General features: G+C 37.2%; 1 protein-coding gene across 1 annotated transcript; it reads right to left on the reverse strand.

Annotated features, from left to right (window-relative positions):
• Positions 1–6,054: 6,054 nt before the first annotated feature.
• Positions 6,055–6,963, reverse strand: LOC141497317 (vomeronasal type-1 receptor 1-like). Its single transcript, XM_074199967.1, has one exon. The coding sequence runs from the start codon at positions 6,961–6,963 to the stop codon at positions 6,055–6,057; it is 909 nt and encodes a 302-aa protein (XP_074056068.1).
• Between the last annotated feature and the right edge of the window lie 10,071 nt (positions 6,964–17,034).

Raw genomic sequence — 17,034 nt, forward strand, 5'->3', positions numbered from 1 at the left:
GGGATTATAGGAAAACTCCCTAATACTTCCTTCCCACGTTCATGGCCAATGAACAGTCCTATAGAATGCATATAGGTAGCAAACATTTGTGTTCCACAGACATGCATGGAGAGGAGAAACACATAGGGGACCTTTGTCACCTAGGAGCTCATGAAGTTAGATCAAATTATGCACTCTCAAACCCTCTGCCTCTGATGGTGCTGCTTCCTGCTCTTCACCTAGAGCTGCTGTTGTCATGGGTGATGGTGTCTTTGAGATGTGTGCTGATCTTATGGACATATCAATTACAGACAGATTGATACTGTGGTCCTTGTTGCAGTATCCCGGGCTCCAATCTTTAGGTAAGCTTTGACTCTATACTGCCATCTGCCGTGAAACATAAGGTTATACACACTCTAGTCCTCAGGGTGGAGACCTACCTCCTCTAGTCAGAGCCTTGGACTATTTCAGCCTGGTTTGTGAATAAGTTCCACAGTTATACCAACAAACACCTAGCCAGATTAAACTATCAGTTTTAGATTAAGTCTATTTTTTAACTCCTCAGTTTCTGTTTCTGTTTCTGTCTCTTTCTCTTGACTGCTGATTGAATAAGTAAGAACATTTCTTTTGCTTCATTTCAGCCTCTATTATAATTCTTTGCAGTATATAAAGATCACCTTCATTTTATGTCTAGAATGGGAGGGGTCAGCCCCCTTTAATCCTGCAGACTATTGCTGCCCTTTCTATACTAAATTCCACTATTTTTTTTATTATTCTAACCGTCTAACTGATTTATTCCTTAAAACATCTTCCTAACCAATTCATTTTCCTCACAACTGCAAAAATAATATTCCTAAATAACTCTCCCGCTCCATAACTTTCAGTGACAACCTCTTCACAAGCTCTTCTGTCCAGAGCAATTTTATGACTAGTCTTCACTGATTACAACATTCCATTTCGAGCTAGTTGATAGTCAAAGTATATAAACAGGCAATTCTTGGAAGATAAAAAAAGAATCATGAAAAAATACTCCAAATCACTAAATTATTAGATAATTACAAATTAAAGCAACTGATATTTTATCTCACATACATCAGATTGGCAAGTATGACCCACAAAAAATGACAAATGTTGAAGGGGCTATGAGAAAAGAGGCATATTGATGAACTGTTGGTAGAGCTGTTTTGGTCCAGCTATTCTGGAAGTTATTTTTCAGTCATTTCAATCATATCTGACTCTGTGAGTATTCCTGACTCCTGGCCTATCCATTGTACCACCTGGGAAGACTTCATACACTTAATAGATTTGTGTGGACTTTACCCTGCAGCCTCCCACTTCCAAGGCAGTACAGTAAATCTCTTCTCTATCTCCTCCAAGACAGTATTCTTATGGTCTTTTTCTGAATGTAAAGAACCTGCAGGCATATGGGGGAGAAAAACTTCCAGAGCTTCTGCCTTTCAGTTGGCAATGAGGATGGGATTTGTTTGGGAATCCTGCTTCTCCAATTTACTTTACAATTGGTATACTGGACAGGATTTGTCTGAGGTCAAAACCTCCTGGACTTACAAAAGGCTGTCAACAAAGAGCTTGACAGCTTTGAAAAGTCTTTTAGATGGGTGGTGGGTAGTTGGCAAAGGTCTTTGGAGACTATGATTAGGAGTCTATATTTGAGAATTCAGTGATGACATAAGGGGTAAGCAGAAGTAATTGTAGGAAGTCCATATCTGGAACATGGGAGACTCTTATAGGGGTTTCAGTCCTGCAGTGACTCAAGAGAGGTAGTGTCTTCCAGTGATTATTAAAAGGCAGAGTTGTAATTAAGGAAGGTTTGCCCAAGATGCCAACAACTTCCAGAGCCCCGTCTTCTCTGGAAATGATCTGGAGATAATCATCCCTATGCCTGGAAATCTTTTGCCAGCTGGGAAGAGAAGAAGGGAATAGGATATTACATATATTAAATTCATTTTAGGTGCTTAAAAATACTTGTTGGGGGGTGGCTAGGTGGCACAGTGCATAGAGAGAGCACCAGCCCTGGAGTCAGGAGTACCTGAGTTCAAATCCAGCCTCAGACACTTAATAATTACCTAGCTGTGTGGCCTTGGGCAAGCCACTTAACCCCATTGCCTTGTAAAAAAACCTAAAAAAAAATACTTGTTGGGCCTCCTCACTCCATGAAAGATCTTAGACAATCATTGAAAATGTAAAAACTGTGTCTGTCACATGGCAGGATGAACTTTGGGTTCAATTTTGGGGGGGGATGTCACAAAATCTTCCTTGGTCATGCCATCATCCAGAGTTAGTAGAGAAATGTCAGAATTTGACATAGCTTTCATGAGAAGGGGACCCCATGACTGTTCATTATCTCACTGGTTTTCTTCCCTCTTGTACCTCCCCTGCTTGCCCTTGGGATGATTCCTCTATACTATTCTCATCTGAATTCAATTGAAACAAGTGCTGCCCATGTGCTGATTCTGTGGCCCAGGTTACTATGAGGCCCCAGGACTACAGGTGTGCCTGTAAAGGTAAATGGAACAGTTTTGTTTCTAGTCCCAACATTATCAAGGACCAGAGAATCTTGTGAGGCAGAGCAGGGGGTTGGGAGACTCAGAAAGGAAGGAGCTTTACAAAGATCAGGCCCTTGGACTCACCCCCCCCCCATTATATGTAAAGATATTTTTGACATCTTCTTACTGGAGAAATACTGGAACTTAAAGCCAAGAGAGTGAGGTTTGATTCTTGGCCCTCATACTCACTACCCTGGGTGATTTTCACTATGTTTTTTTCATTATGTTTTTCATGATTGTACATGATTGTACTTCTATTGGATTACTTGCAATCTTGGGGAGTGGGGAGAAAAATATGGAATGTAAAATCTTACAAAAAATGAATGTTGAAAACTATATATTGTAATTGGAAAAAATAAAAGAAGAAAAGGGGAAAAAAAGAAAGTCTTTTTTCCTCAGCTTTTCCAACTGTAAAATCTCAGTTTTTCCTCCAACATAAAATTTGCAGGTAAGGGTCCTGAAAAAGAACAAGCAATATAGGAAGTTGCAAACTTGGTGTCTTCTTCCCACTAGATCCTCCCCCAACATTGATTGATATGAGCAGGGTTGGGATCAGTGGGTAACTGAGTCAACATAACTTTCAATACTTTCCAACTTGGAGATTCTGCAGTTCTGTGAATGATTCAAGACAGCATAGATTTAAAATGGGAGGGAGAGGTCTTAGAGGTAGCTAGGTCACCCCCTCATTTTACAGATCAGGGGGACAGGTTCAAAAATTAAATGACTTGATTAAGGTCAAAGAATGCTTTCAGCTTAAGTCTTAGACTTAGCACTCTGTTTATACCATACTTTGTTGTTATTAGTGCCATACAGGGGAAAGAGGTCTGGATTTGGACTGAGGAGGCCTGAGTTCAAATCCCTGTTCGCTCTGATACTATTTTTGTGACCTTGAAAAGGATTTAACTAGGTCCTGATTCACTCAGAGGTGAGGTTTGACAAAACTGTTAATATAATTGTTAATGTAATGACAGAAAATTGTTAATAATTGCAATATGCACTTACTAAATCTCTTAGTCATTGTAAACCAAGGCAGATGTTTTCTTTAGAGAATTTAGATCCCTCTTTTCCTCAAAGGGGGAAGATAACCAGGGAAGGCAAAAGGCCAGTTCTTGAGATCTAAATCCCCCCTTTCCTTAAAGAGAAAAAAATCAGAGGAGTTGATGCCTATGAAATCAAAGATTTTTTATTTTATTAATCAGGAAGTAAAACATGCACATGGGAACAACCAGACTATGATTAAACAGCTCGCTTCATAATGTATGTGGAAGATACATATACATGCATTTATACATACAAAAATACAGACATTTGTCTATATATATTTTATATGAAATATGTATTGTGTCTGCTTTTCTCTTTAATTACAAATATAACCCCCCCCCCCCATTGTATCAACAGCCACAGGATGCCACAGACATCCTGAAACAGGAGGAAGATTTCCATGCTTTATGAATGCCTGTTACATAGATGATAAGGCTTAAATATTTTAAGTCAGGAGGGGGCACTGTTCTTCTGAAATGGAAATCTGGTTGTGACATGAAGCAGACATCCCGAATTAGGAAAGGAAACTATAATAAAAATTATAATGGTTTTATGACAGAATATCAAATCTCATTGGATCCCATCTTTAATTTTAACTAGTTCCTATGAATATGTGTCTCCTCAAATTTCACTTTAGGGCCTGGTTCCTATGCAGACTCCCGTGTGTTAACCTAATTCCATTTGTTCTTAAGATCAAATTCTGGAGGCCTACACAAATTAGCCTAATTCCATTTGTTCCTTATTAGGGCAAACTCTGGAGGTTAACATGTTAGGTTTTTTTTTTTTTTGGTTTTTGCAAGGGAAATGAGGTTAAGTGGCTTGCCCAAGGCCACACAGCTAGGTAATTATTAAGTGTTTGAGACCGGATTTGAACCCAGGTACTCCTGACTCCAGGGCTGGTGCCACATCCACTGTGCCACCTAGCCGCCCCATGTTAGCATGTTAGTTTAATTTTTTTGTATTTACAAAAGTGCACACACACACATATACACACACAAACAAATCAAAAGACATTCTGGCAATTTAAGGTTTGAGCACAATATAAGGGGATGTCTCCAAAAACCATAAAATGTATTACGTCTGAAAGCCCCATAAGCAATAGTTAGGGGAGTCTCTAAAGGTCCATAAACCATTAAATGGCTCAGGATCTGCTTCAAATGTGGTAGGAGCTTAATTGATTTCAGAATTGCTAATTTTCTACATATCCAGCTGAGTTTACTCTTGGTCACCACAAAGGATTGTTAGTATGTCAAACTATTCTGTATCTTAGCTAATACATCCAATTCTCAAACAAACCTTCTCAGTTAACTTGCTTAACTGGGAAGCTCAAACACAAATTCATTTGTATAATATTTAGAATGAAATGACTTTCCTTGACCAACTTGCCAAGAGTCACTGGGTTCTTATGATCACACCTTGCTACCTCATATTATCTTCTCCCCAACTCCTCCTAAGACTATAAAAACTTTTTCATGTGTCTCCTTGGTTGGGAAATCCACTGGATAACCCCCAAAATAGCCATTATACTACCCTTTTATCTCAATTAAAGATACTTTATTCCTCAACTCATGGTTTTATTTTAGGACTTGATGGATTCTTCTCATTGTTACTGTTACCCTTCATTGTCAAAGCTACAACTCATTGCTTAGTCATTTGTATAAGTATTAAGATTTAGCCACATGACAGCAGGTCTCTGCCATTGTGGTGGGGGCCCCAGTTCAAGTGTCCTTGTTTGCAAATGAAACTTCTGTTTGATTCCTGATTCTCCTGTCTCTAGCCAGTTTTGTATACTTCTGGCCATCTATAGGTTAGAGGCTAGTTTGGTTTAATTGACAAAGCAAAACCAGTTCCTGATTTCTAAGAGCTTATATTCTAATGGGGAGATAACATTTGGAGGGAAATGTGGGCATGAAATCTTATAATTTGCAGATAATGTTGTTGTTTGTCCTTCATTCTTGAAGAAGATCATGACATCAGGGAGGTGGTGCCATGACAAGCACAGATTTGAATTTGAGTGAGGGGGTGCTGTGCCAAGTCATCAGCCTCATTTTCTCCTTTAGAGCCATCTGGATCCTTTGGCCAGATAGGAATCAGGATGACTGGAGATGGCCCTGGATGTGAGGTAATCAGGTTTAAGTAACCTGTCCAAGGGGACACATCTAGTAAGTATCTGGGACTGCATTTGAACTCAGGTCACCCTGACTATGCCAGCTAGCTGTTCAATTTGCATATAATATTAAATTCTGATCCTATTACATCAGGAGATTTTTAGTCTCATTTATTGTGTCTAGATCGGTGATATAGTTTGTCCTTGTGAAATGATACTTCATAGATTGGGGAATGTTGGGAATGATGGATTCTGGGAGGAATATATATCTGGTGTTTAGGATAGGACCTGGTTTATGGTAGGTGCATAATAAATAAATGTTAATCAATTGATTAATTTTAGTGAATGAATAGTTTCATGAGGTCAATATGGGTAATTGGGTTGTTTAGTTGTCCAGAAAACACAGCAGGGTTTATGAACTTGTGGGATCAACACAAAGGGGCTAAGAGTTGGGAAAGAGAGAGACAGAAGAGAAGTGGATAGCATCCAGACACTTCTTTGACCTATGTACCTGAAACAAAACACAAAGATGGAGTTGAATAAGTAACAACAGACAAAGAAGATCACCAGCACTAGGATATTTTTGGTTGCTCTGATCTCAGGGGAGACTCTGGGAGGGATATTGGTGCTACGGATATTCTGGACCTGCTGGTGGTGTCTATATAGGAGAAGTACCATGTAGCCACTGGTCCAGACCATGAGTCCTACAAGGAGCACATTTCTGAGAGTGGTCATGGTCAAATAAACCTCCAGAAAGCTTCTAAAAGAACAAAATATGATATTCATTCTGTACGTAATGTTGGTGCTGATCCTGGGGCTTCTCACAGCAACTGCTACAGGAATTTCAATCAGAAGATTGAGGCTCCAAAATAAGAGACAGGCAGGGGCAATGAACTCTGATGCTTTGGCTTTGTACACTGCCCACCTGGAGTAATTAGGAGCAATGGTGATTGCTTGGAAGGTGCAAAGAAGACAGGTGAAGGAAATCGAAAGCCCTTGGCTCACTTTGCAAAAGGAAAACACAATTTTACACCCAACTTCATTTAGGAAATTGTTCCACCCAAATACCAACAATGTTTGTGGGATACCCTTGCTAGCAAGCATGGTGAGATTAGCCAAGATCAATTGGGTGAGAATGAGGTTTATAGGCTTCATTTTGTGACCAGCAAGGATCTTTAAAATATGAAGAGAAAGGAGGAAGATATTTGCCACGATCCCAATTCCAGTCTCAGAGAGAAAAACAATCCCAAGGCATATATTACTTGCAAGCATTCTCTGGATCTTGCAGAAAAGAGGTAAGTCAGGGTCACCTAGAGAGAAAGAGAAAGACTGTATGACTGCAACAGCACTGAAATCTTGTACAAGGGAAAGATTCCAATCATTACTACCATTTCATTTATCACTACTGCCATTTCATTTATATTGCTATGTTGATGGATCTTATTGATGGTAATTGTTGAAGGTGATTAGACATTCTTTTCTTGACCAAACACTCACTTATGATTCCGATTATTTCAGTCCATCTTGAGAAGAGAATGTAGGCACTATGAGAAAAATCATACAGTCTATTCTGAAAGTGTGTAGGACAGTGGTTAAGGATAAAACAATGTGCATAGAAGTATAAAACAACATTAAAAGTAAATATTTTGAGAAAAGCAAGGAAAAAAGCACTTTTAGTACAGTGGATAGAGCACTGCCCTTGGAATCAGGAGAACAGGAATTCGATTTCAACTTGGGCAAGTTACTTAACCCTGATTGCCCTGAATCTAGGGCCATCTCCAGTCATCCTGTTTTCTATCTGGCCACTGGATCCAGATGGCTTTGGAGAAGAAAGTGAGACTGGTGACTTAGCACAGAACCCCCTCACTCAAATCCAATTCATGTGCTTGTCATGGCATCATCTCCCTGATGTTGTGGTCTTCTTTGAAAATGAAGAACAAACATTATTAGGGGGAAACCCAATGATGGCATCTCATTGTATCAATAGTAATAATAATATTTAGATAGTATCAACTACCCCAATGATGACATCTCATTGTATCAATAATAATAATATTTAGATAGTATCAAGTATAAGCTAAGCACTTTACAGATATTATCTTGTTTGATCCTCACAATAACTCTGAGAAGTAGGTACTATGATCCCCGTTTCACAGATTAAGAAGCAGGAGGCAAAAGTGAAATGACTTGTCCAGGATCCCAGAACCTGAAAATATTAGGTCTTCCAAACTCCAGGTCAACTACTCCATGCATTGTACTACCTAGCTGCTACCCAAAGATGTAGATCAATAGGGAGAAGAATTAATTTATGCCAGGGATTGGTGAAAACTTTAGCCATTACCATGAAAGATGTGAGATTTTATGATATAATTTGAAATAAAGTGGAATTTGGAGCTAGAAAACCTGAATTTAGATGATGGATTTGTTCCTCACTTTCTGTGTGACTTTGAACAAATCATTTTTCTTCTGGGCCCCAGTTTCTCCTTCTGTATAAAGAGGAGGTTGTGCTCAATGATCCCTGAGATCTCTTCCAAATCCAAGTCCATGATCCAATGATGTAGAAAGACATTATGGAGATGAGTGATGAATCCTGGAGAGGTTTAGGAGTGTCAGGGAACCACTGGAATTTTAGGTAGGGCCGTGACATACTTATGGAAGACTACAATGAAGGAAGCATTACTGAGATTATAAATTGCAGACTATGGATTACAGGCTTTAGCTTGCGAGAAGCCAGTGAACTGTGAGAGGAAATGTTTAGTTAGTGTTAGAAGAGAAGAGGTAGGCAGGCCATGACATGTATCCTTTACCCATTTGAAAGGTTGACACATAGAAAGGGTGAGTGGACTTAATTGACTAGAGCCTAGAGGACAGAACTAGAAACAAAGATGGGAGGTTGCAAAGTAGCTAAATCATACTTTAGGTAAATAAAAATTGACAAAACATTAAAACTATCCAAATGGCTTCTCCAAAGTTGAGGTCCTCAAACAAATGCTTCAAACAAGGATTATCACTTGTTTGGCATGTTGTAGGTAAAATTCTTACTTGATGTTTGACAACTACCATTTTTATCTCAGAAATTTCAGATCAAGAAATGAAGAAATTGTTTCCTCTCTATCCCTGTTTCAGAAGATAGAACCCTGACAATTGGCTAAGTTTTATGAGATACTCAGGCTAACAGCAGGCAGAGGGAAAGAAGCTAGAATCACTCCACCTGGAGTCCTGCCTCAGAGTTTCAAATTTGGTATTGGGACAATAATAATAGACGTTGTAAGTAATACATGGACAGCATGACCAGTCATTGTTGGTTTAGCTTGCCACTAAATGGGACCAAAGGCAACATGAAGAAATCGTACTCTTTAGTGTAATGCAGTGTTGGGGAACCTTTTTTTCCTGCCAAGGAGCCATATGGATAGTTATACTATAATTTAAATTTATCAGTTAAAAATTAGAAATTTATTCAAATTTGTCCAAATATTTAATAAATTCACTCATAAAAGCTCCTAGATTTATTGAATTTTAAGTCCCACCTGTGGTTGTCATGGAAATCCAAATTGTAAGGTTTCTTTTTTTTCCCAATTAATTTATTTCTTTTCCTCCATATGCCCATGTATATTTCTAAGTTACAAAATTTCTTTCTATATATCCTTCCCACTCCCCCTCCCCTCAGTGGTGAACAGTCAGGTTAGCATTGTACATACATATTTTTGATAAACATGTTTACAGATTAGTTATTTTGGTATGAGAAATTAGGATTAAGGGAAAGACATCAGAGATAATTTTTATAAAGTGTTCATCAGATTCTGATGAGTTGTTTTTTTGTTTTGTTTTGTTTTGTTTTTCTTCCTCTGGATGGGGATAAAATTGTTCATAGCCAGTCTAATACAGCTGTCTTAACTCTCTTAACTGCTGAGAGGAGTTGTTTACATCAAGGTTCATATCATATGACTTCACACCCTGATATAGTGGATAGAACAATGGGCCTTGAGTAAAGAAGGCCTAAATTCAAATTTGGCCTCAAACACTTATTAACTGTGTGATCTTGGGAAAGCTATGAAGCTTCTGCTTGCTTTGGTTTCCTCATCTGTAAAATGGGAATAATAGCACCTACCCCAGAGTGTTGTGATCCATTGAGATAATTGTAAAGTGTTCAGCATAGTGTCTGGTGCATAGTAAAAACTAGCTAAATGTTATTTATTATTATTATTATTATTATTATTATTATTGTTATTAATGTTGTTTGTGCAAAGGATTTTCTTTTTTTAATTCCCTTTTATTTATTTATTTAAGGCAATGGGGTCAAGAGTGACTTGTCCAATGTTACACAGCTAGGCAATTATTTAGTGTCTGAGGTCAAATTTGAACTCAGGTCCTTCTTTCAACAACCCAAGTTACTCATATTATCTTTTGTAATTGCCTCTAAACCTTTTTTTTTGCCTCAGAATTCATTGCTTTCTCATAGCTGTGAGAAGTATATGGTTTTAGGATAAGCTGCAAATTAATTTGATGTTTAAAACTTTACTGTCTGACTTCAGTCTGTCTTCTCAAACTGATCAGACATTCCCTTCCTTCATGTATAAATCTTTCCAGCCCACTTCTTCATACAGGATATTATGTCTCCTGTCTTTGAACCATTGCCCAACCTTCCCCTCTCTCTTCTTTCTCCCCTCTGATACCTCTCCACCCCTAACCTCTAGGGCATCCTCACCTTTGCCCTTTAAAATTCTTGTTTTCCTTCAAGGATTATCTGATGTTGCTACTCTTTTTTTTCTCAGTTTATTATGTATATTGGTTCACTTGAGTATCAATCTATATTCTCAAACTGATTAGACATTCTCTTCCCTCAGGCATAAATCTTTCCAGTCCACTTCTTTATATAGGTTATTATATCTCCTGTCTTTGAACTATTGTCCAACCTACCCCTCTCTTTTCTTTCTCCCTCCTGGTATCTCTCCATCCCTAACTTTACCTCTAGGATATCCTCACCTTTGCCCTTTAGAATTCATGTTTTCCTTTCAAGGCTTATCTGTTAATACTCTTTTTCTTCTAGGTTTATTGTTATATTTATTTAATTATTATTAATGTATAATTATAAATTATATGATATATAATTTATAATTATATATTATCATATACTATATAATTTAATTAATTAATGAACAGTCATTTCTTTGAGGTGTGAGATAAAATTTCCCTAATGTCATCAATGTCATCATCCTCACATGAGTATCCTAATCTTATTGTTGAGATATTTTTAAATATAAGATGTAAAATGAGGCATTTATAAAGTGCCTATCATACTACCTAGCACATAGTAAATGCTTAATAAATTATTATATTGAAACTTTCTTCTCCCTTTCCCTACTTCCCCAATAATAAAAGTCCCTGAATTTGGGGACTATTTTTTTTTTTTTAGGTTTTTGCAAGGCAAATGGGGTTAAGTGGCTTGCCCAAGGCCACATGGCTAGGTAATTATTAAGTGTCTGAAGAAGGATTTGAACCCAGGTACTCCTGACTCCAGGGCCGGTGCTTTATCCACTGCTCCACGTAGCCGCCCCTGGGGACTATTTTTAAATTTTAACTTTGTCATTCTATTCCCATGGCCAGGCATGGTTCACTGTATATAGTAGCATTTAATGCTTGCTTGTCTGATTAGTTTGTATTAGACTGGTTAGGTTAGTACTATGATCATTTAGGTTTGGTTTCCCCACTTATAAGGGAAAGAAAATGATGAAATTTCCAGAAAAGTCTAATCTCTACCTTTTTGGGACTATTAGCCCATTGGAGTAGAGTCAGTGTTCAGATAGAAGCCTCACCTCAGAAGCACCAGTAGAGATTCACTATGTATTTCATGAATCAGTAAGCAACCCTGCTTTATGCTTCTGTCCTATCTTCAGGGAGGTATTTGTATACCTTCATTCTTGTGCTAGTATTTTTTTTTCTATGAAAATATATACCTTCTAATTAATTTTAGCTCTATTCCTCTGCCTCCCATATATGAATTTTCTTTACTGATGCTGATAGATGTGCTTTTACTATTAAGAACTGATAAAGCTAAATTCTTTGCATAGCCAGAGGAACCTATGTGTACACTCTCCTAGGCCTGTCTCCTGTTATATAATTCTGATATAATTAAGGTTTAAATAAGACAGAATTCTAGTTAGAATTGGCTGCTGAAACTCTTGAGCAAGTTTACTGATATGGAATAAGTATAATTCTACATTCCTCATCCTGAGGAGGCCTTCTGTTGAATATTTAGAGATGTCTCTTTGCTTCTAGTTCATTCTCCCTGACTTCATCACTACATTGGGTGATATGGCAATACCACAGCTAGCCCTTCATCTGAAAATCCTATGAAAAACCAAGTATTGCTGTGCCTCTGATCAGAGGGCATACGCCACTGTTGGTATGGACCACCATTGATTATACTTTGTAGGATAGTGGGATTGGGGAAGGCTTTAAGGGATTCTTTCCCTGGCAGAATTGCTCTTTATCTGTACTTTGCTTATCTTTGAATATCAAGAAACTATTCAACACATGGTATTCTACATGTCATTCAACTGAGCACTACCATAAATCTGCATGACACTTGTAATTCGTAGTTACATGATTGAGATAATTCTCCTTTGGTGAACAATCATTTTCTTTGAGCTGTGAGCTAAAATTTCTTAATGTCATCAAAATACAGTTTAGTTCCAGTTTAAAAAATAATTTTATACATCTGATTTCAAAGAGAGACTAAGAAAGAGGGAGTCATTGGACACAATCTGCCAAAATACACTATTATCAAAGATATGAGTTTTTGGAATATATGTGAAGGAAACATGCCCATCATCAGATTCTTCCCGATACTATATAAATACTCAAAGAGAGCTATTAATTTCTTGGTCCCTATCCGTTGTCTCCTTCTCCAGGCTAAGCAGCTCTATTTGTGCCCACACCTCTATGACATGGTCACTATGTGAGCCCAGTTAACTTACCATTATGATTACCTGATTCTGGAGATAAAAGAATTTTCCATATTTCCCCTAAAATATGACCTTCATCTAGTGATACTCCTCAGACTAGGTTAGATCAGGACAAAGTAGAAAGGGGACTACTATCTCCTTCTTCATTCTATGCCTTTTATTTCTATTTATGGAACCTTCTTTCTCCCCCTCCCCTACCCCCAGGTTCATCGTATCTCTATCCCTTGAAGCACGGAAAAACTCTGGCCTCCTTTAATTCTTTCTCTATCTCCTGGAAAGCATTCTCTCTTCCCTCCCTTGTTTTTGATCCCAAGACAAAGAGAGCCACTCACTAGGTTTGTTCCTTCTTCTTGGGCTACAGGAATCAGCATACATGTGTATTTGTATATGTGGGTTGGGTTTCTTTGAGGGACAGTTGAGCTATTGTTATAACTATGCATTCTGTGAGATCATTTCCCCACAGAACAATAATTATAAAGTTAAGTTCGGGAGAAGTGACAGTGTTTACACGGATCATCATCTACTTTTCTGAGGAAGAACAAACATTTTTCCCAGGTGCAAATCACTGTCAATTGTTGATTAGTGAAAATTATTATCCAATAAATAGGTTTGGAACACCTGAAAGGAGAACCCTCTCTAGGAAGGTCAAAAAAGTTCATGAAAGAAGAGTGTATCAGGGAAAGCTTCAGTGGTATTTCATTTTTTAATCCCAGAATCTAGGAACTTGAAAGAACTTCAACACCTATTTGATCCAATATATACCTACTACGACATAACTCTTTTAGTGATCATCAAACTCTGCTTAGAGATCCCTAATAATGGGTCCTGGTCTCTCCAAGAGGAAACTTGTTTTAGTTTTTGACCAATACTCATTGTTAGGAATATTTTTCTGACACCAATTCAGATAGGATCTTATAAGGATGGTGGTGGTCTCTGAGGGCAGACTGATTTTGGTTCTTAATCATCTAATCATGTATTTCTGTGAACTCCTTCATCATAAGTCTGTGATGGGACTGAACCTGCTTCCTCAGTCCCTGAGGCACATTCCTTTCTCTTGGACAAGAATTTGGAGATAAATCATCTAAAATCATCTTTCCATTAGCAATATAATCCAAGGATAGACAGAGAGAATGGTTTTAAATGTGAATCTTATTAAGAGAATGTTAGTTTTTATTCCTTAGGGCACAATAGTGTTTCTCAACCCTTAGTCAAGAGCTCTGGCTGGTATGGAAAATGGAACCTGGATGACCTGATTCTTTATCATAGAATATGAGCACAAGTGACCCTTACGTAAGTGGTTTAAGTGACTTATTCAGAGTAAGTATCTGGAAGCAGGATTTGAGAAAAGTCTAGGGCTCTATCCATTGTCACCTCCAGAAGGAAACTGATGTACACAATAATAGAATAACTTGACCTTTCTGAAGAGGATGGAATAATATTTGAATCTAAATTTCTGTGACTGTCCTGGGAAGAGATTATTTCATTATGAGCGGCAGTAGGGTGCAAGTGAAAGAGGTCTATGGAAATTTACTCAACCTGAGTTTGTCAAGGCCTGAAGTAAATCATACCTGTTAAATGGAAGATAAAGATAACTTTAATTGAGATAACAAGGTAAGAACCCTGTAGTCTGAATATCTAGATGTCCCATAAGGAAACTTGTAGACAAGATTCTTATCTTTTCAGAAGAGAAGGGAGAAAAGGTTGCATGAGGTAGCAAGGTCTGGTCATGAGATCTCAGCTACTCTCAACAATCTGGGTAAGGAAAGTCACTTTATTCTGGCTATTTACACTTAATGATCTAATACTGTAAACCCCAATGAGAAATACAAGGACATTTAGAGACTTTGGCAGTTGATCTGGCTCAAACTGGTTTTATTTTACAAGTAAGGTCCCTGGGTGGGGACTTAGCTCAACCTGACTCAGAGTAAAGTTCTCAAAAGCAGGAAGGCAAGAATATTATTAGAATTGTTTAAGGAGAAGCACTTTCTTTCTGTCATACTGACAGTATGACTTTATTTTATTTTATTTTTTTGGTTTTTTTTTTTCAAGGCAAATGGGGTTAAGTGGCTTGCCCAAGACCACACAGCTAGGTAATTACTAAGTGTCTGAGACTGGATTTGAACCCAGGGACTCCTGACTTCAGGGCTGGTGCTTTATCCACTACGCCACTTAGCCGCCCCCAGTATGACTTTTTGACAGAGAAGTTAAAATTACATTTGATATCAACAAAAATCCTGTCATTAGTCTCTTCTGATTCTCTGGGGAGGTGGTGTCTTCTTGATGAATCACCTGCTAATATAACAAACATTCAACAATATGGAGGAAGAGGAGAAAGATTGATTTATGCATTGATTGGAAGTTTTGGAAGGCAATCCCCAGAAAGCAAGCAGGCTTTACACAGCACAGGATGCATAGAAAAGTGAAACGAGAAGGGTAATCTATGCCCATTTCAATAGCCCATCATATCTTAGAGCTTGAATGTTTTATAAAGTTGTCTGGTTTACTGAGACATCTTCTAATGCAGTCTTCTGGTCTTATAGAAATCTCTCTTCTTAGTCATTCTGAACAGTTGAGGTTTCACAGTAGTTTCTTCTAGCAGATCTGCCTCTCTGGTTCAGGTCACTCGCAGAGATCCCCATTTTGTTAAAATCTTTTGCAAAATAGATCATAATTCAGTTCAATATAATTTCTTCAAGTTTGCTTTGCCAAAACCAGGCTATGATTAGAGAGAACCATCTTAAATCTTATTTCTTTAATTAGAATATCAAATTAAAAACCTCTAGGCCAAAGAGTTTACATTTTTCCATATTCCTTACTGAGCCTATCCTTATCTAAACTAGGTATCTGGATGCTGTCAGCAAGTCTGCAGGAAGTGTCTAAGAGAATCTGAATTGTAGAATGAGACCTTTTAGTTGCAAATTTGATATTTGTCAATATAGTTATGTAGGCTAAGGCTAAAAAACACCTTTTAAATTGGCATAGATGTCATCATTATTTAAATTCTGCTATTCATCTTTTTTCATTTTTTTATCTTCAAGTTTTGGAAAGGGAAGGAACTTCAGTGTTTATTATCTAGCTTTGTGACATTAGTAAATTGTCTTGTTGATATATTTAAGAAATTCAAATACAAACTGAAAAACCAGAAAATTATGAACCCAGTTCTTATATTTTACATATATAATTATCTAGCCTTCTTCTTCCTCCTCCTCCTCCTCCTCCTTTTCTTCTTCTTCTTCTTCTTTTTCTTCTTTCTTCTTGGCAAGGCAATAGGGCCAAGTAATTTGCCCAAGGTCACACAGCTAGTAAGTATCAAGTGCCTGAGGTCAGATTTGAATTCAGATCCTCCTGATTCCAGGATCAGTGGTCTATCCACTGTGGTACCTAGCTGCTTCTAATCTTGTAATTTTTTAACAAGAATTTTCACCAAAAACAAAATTTTATTTACTTTATATACCTATAGTTGCTATTTAATAAAGTTATCAACTCTGAAAAAAACCGACTTTATGTACAATGTACCAAATCCATTGGCAGCCCACTTCTACAGAGTAGGGAGGGGGAGGTATCTTCTTGCTATTTTTCTTTTTGGGGCTGTTTTTCTTTTATTTCTGCAATATCAAGTTTTGATTTTTATGTGATTGTGATTCATTTACAATGTTTTAGTCACTGTGCATAGTTCCTGGTTCTGCTTCCTTTATTTTGTATCAATTTATTTAAATTTTTTTCATATTTTTCCTTCATTGTTTTTCCTTCTTATAGCAAAATACTGTTATATGACATCTATGTAACAATTTTCCTTAGTCATTTTTTCCCCCAGTGGATGTTAATTTTGCTTTTGGTTCTTTGCTTTCACAAAAAATATTTTGAGATATAATGTATAGATATAGAAATAGACACAGAATACAGTAGGAAGTCAAATAGAAATCAACAATTTATTGATGTAATAAGAAACAGAGCAAAATTTTTAAAAAAAGACAGAATTAGAAGAACAAGATAAGAGGAGATAAAAATAACTTTAATTTATCTCCATGATAATTGTGATAAAATGAAATATATGTTTACCACACCTCATAAAATCATAAAACAGAAGTGCCTTGAACTGCTTCATAGAGGAAATAGAATTCAAAGATTGTCACCCTCAGGAAACTTCAAGTTTAACAACTCAGGAATGAATTTTACTGATTAATGAATTAATTACATTATCTAGCCTAATGATTAATGAATTGCCAATAGCTAAGAAGGAAGTTCAGGTACTAATATGAAATACATACTAATATGTATTTCAGATATTTCTACTGAGAAAATCAGAGCTGAGTAGACTCTCCCAGGCAGGAAACTGAGATAAAATAAATTATGCAAACTAAAAAGGTTTGAGAACCAA

The sequence above is a fragment of the Macrotis lagotis genome, chromosome X (assembly GCF_037893015.1).
Source record: "Macrotis lagotis isolate mMagLag1 chromosome X, bilby.v1.9.chrom.fasta, whole genome shotgun sequence".
Lineage (NCBI taxonomy): Eukaryota > Metazoa > Chordata > Mammalia > Peramelemorphia > Peramelidae > Macrotis > Macrotis lagotis.

What these genes read in the sequence shown, in the direction of transcription:
- LOC141497317 (XM_074199967.1), bottom strand. Translation starts at nt 6,963, where the DNA reads ATGCTTGCAAGTAATATATGCCTTGGGATTGTTTTTCTCTCTGAGACT.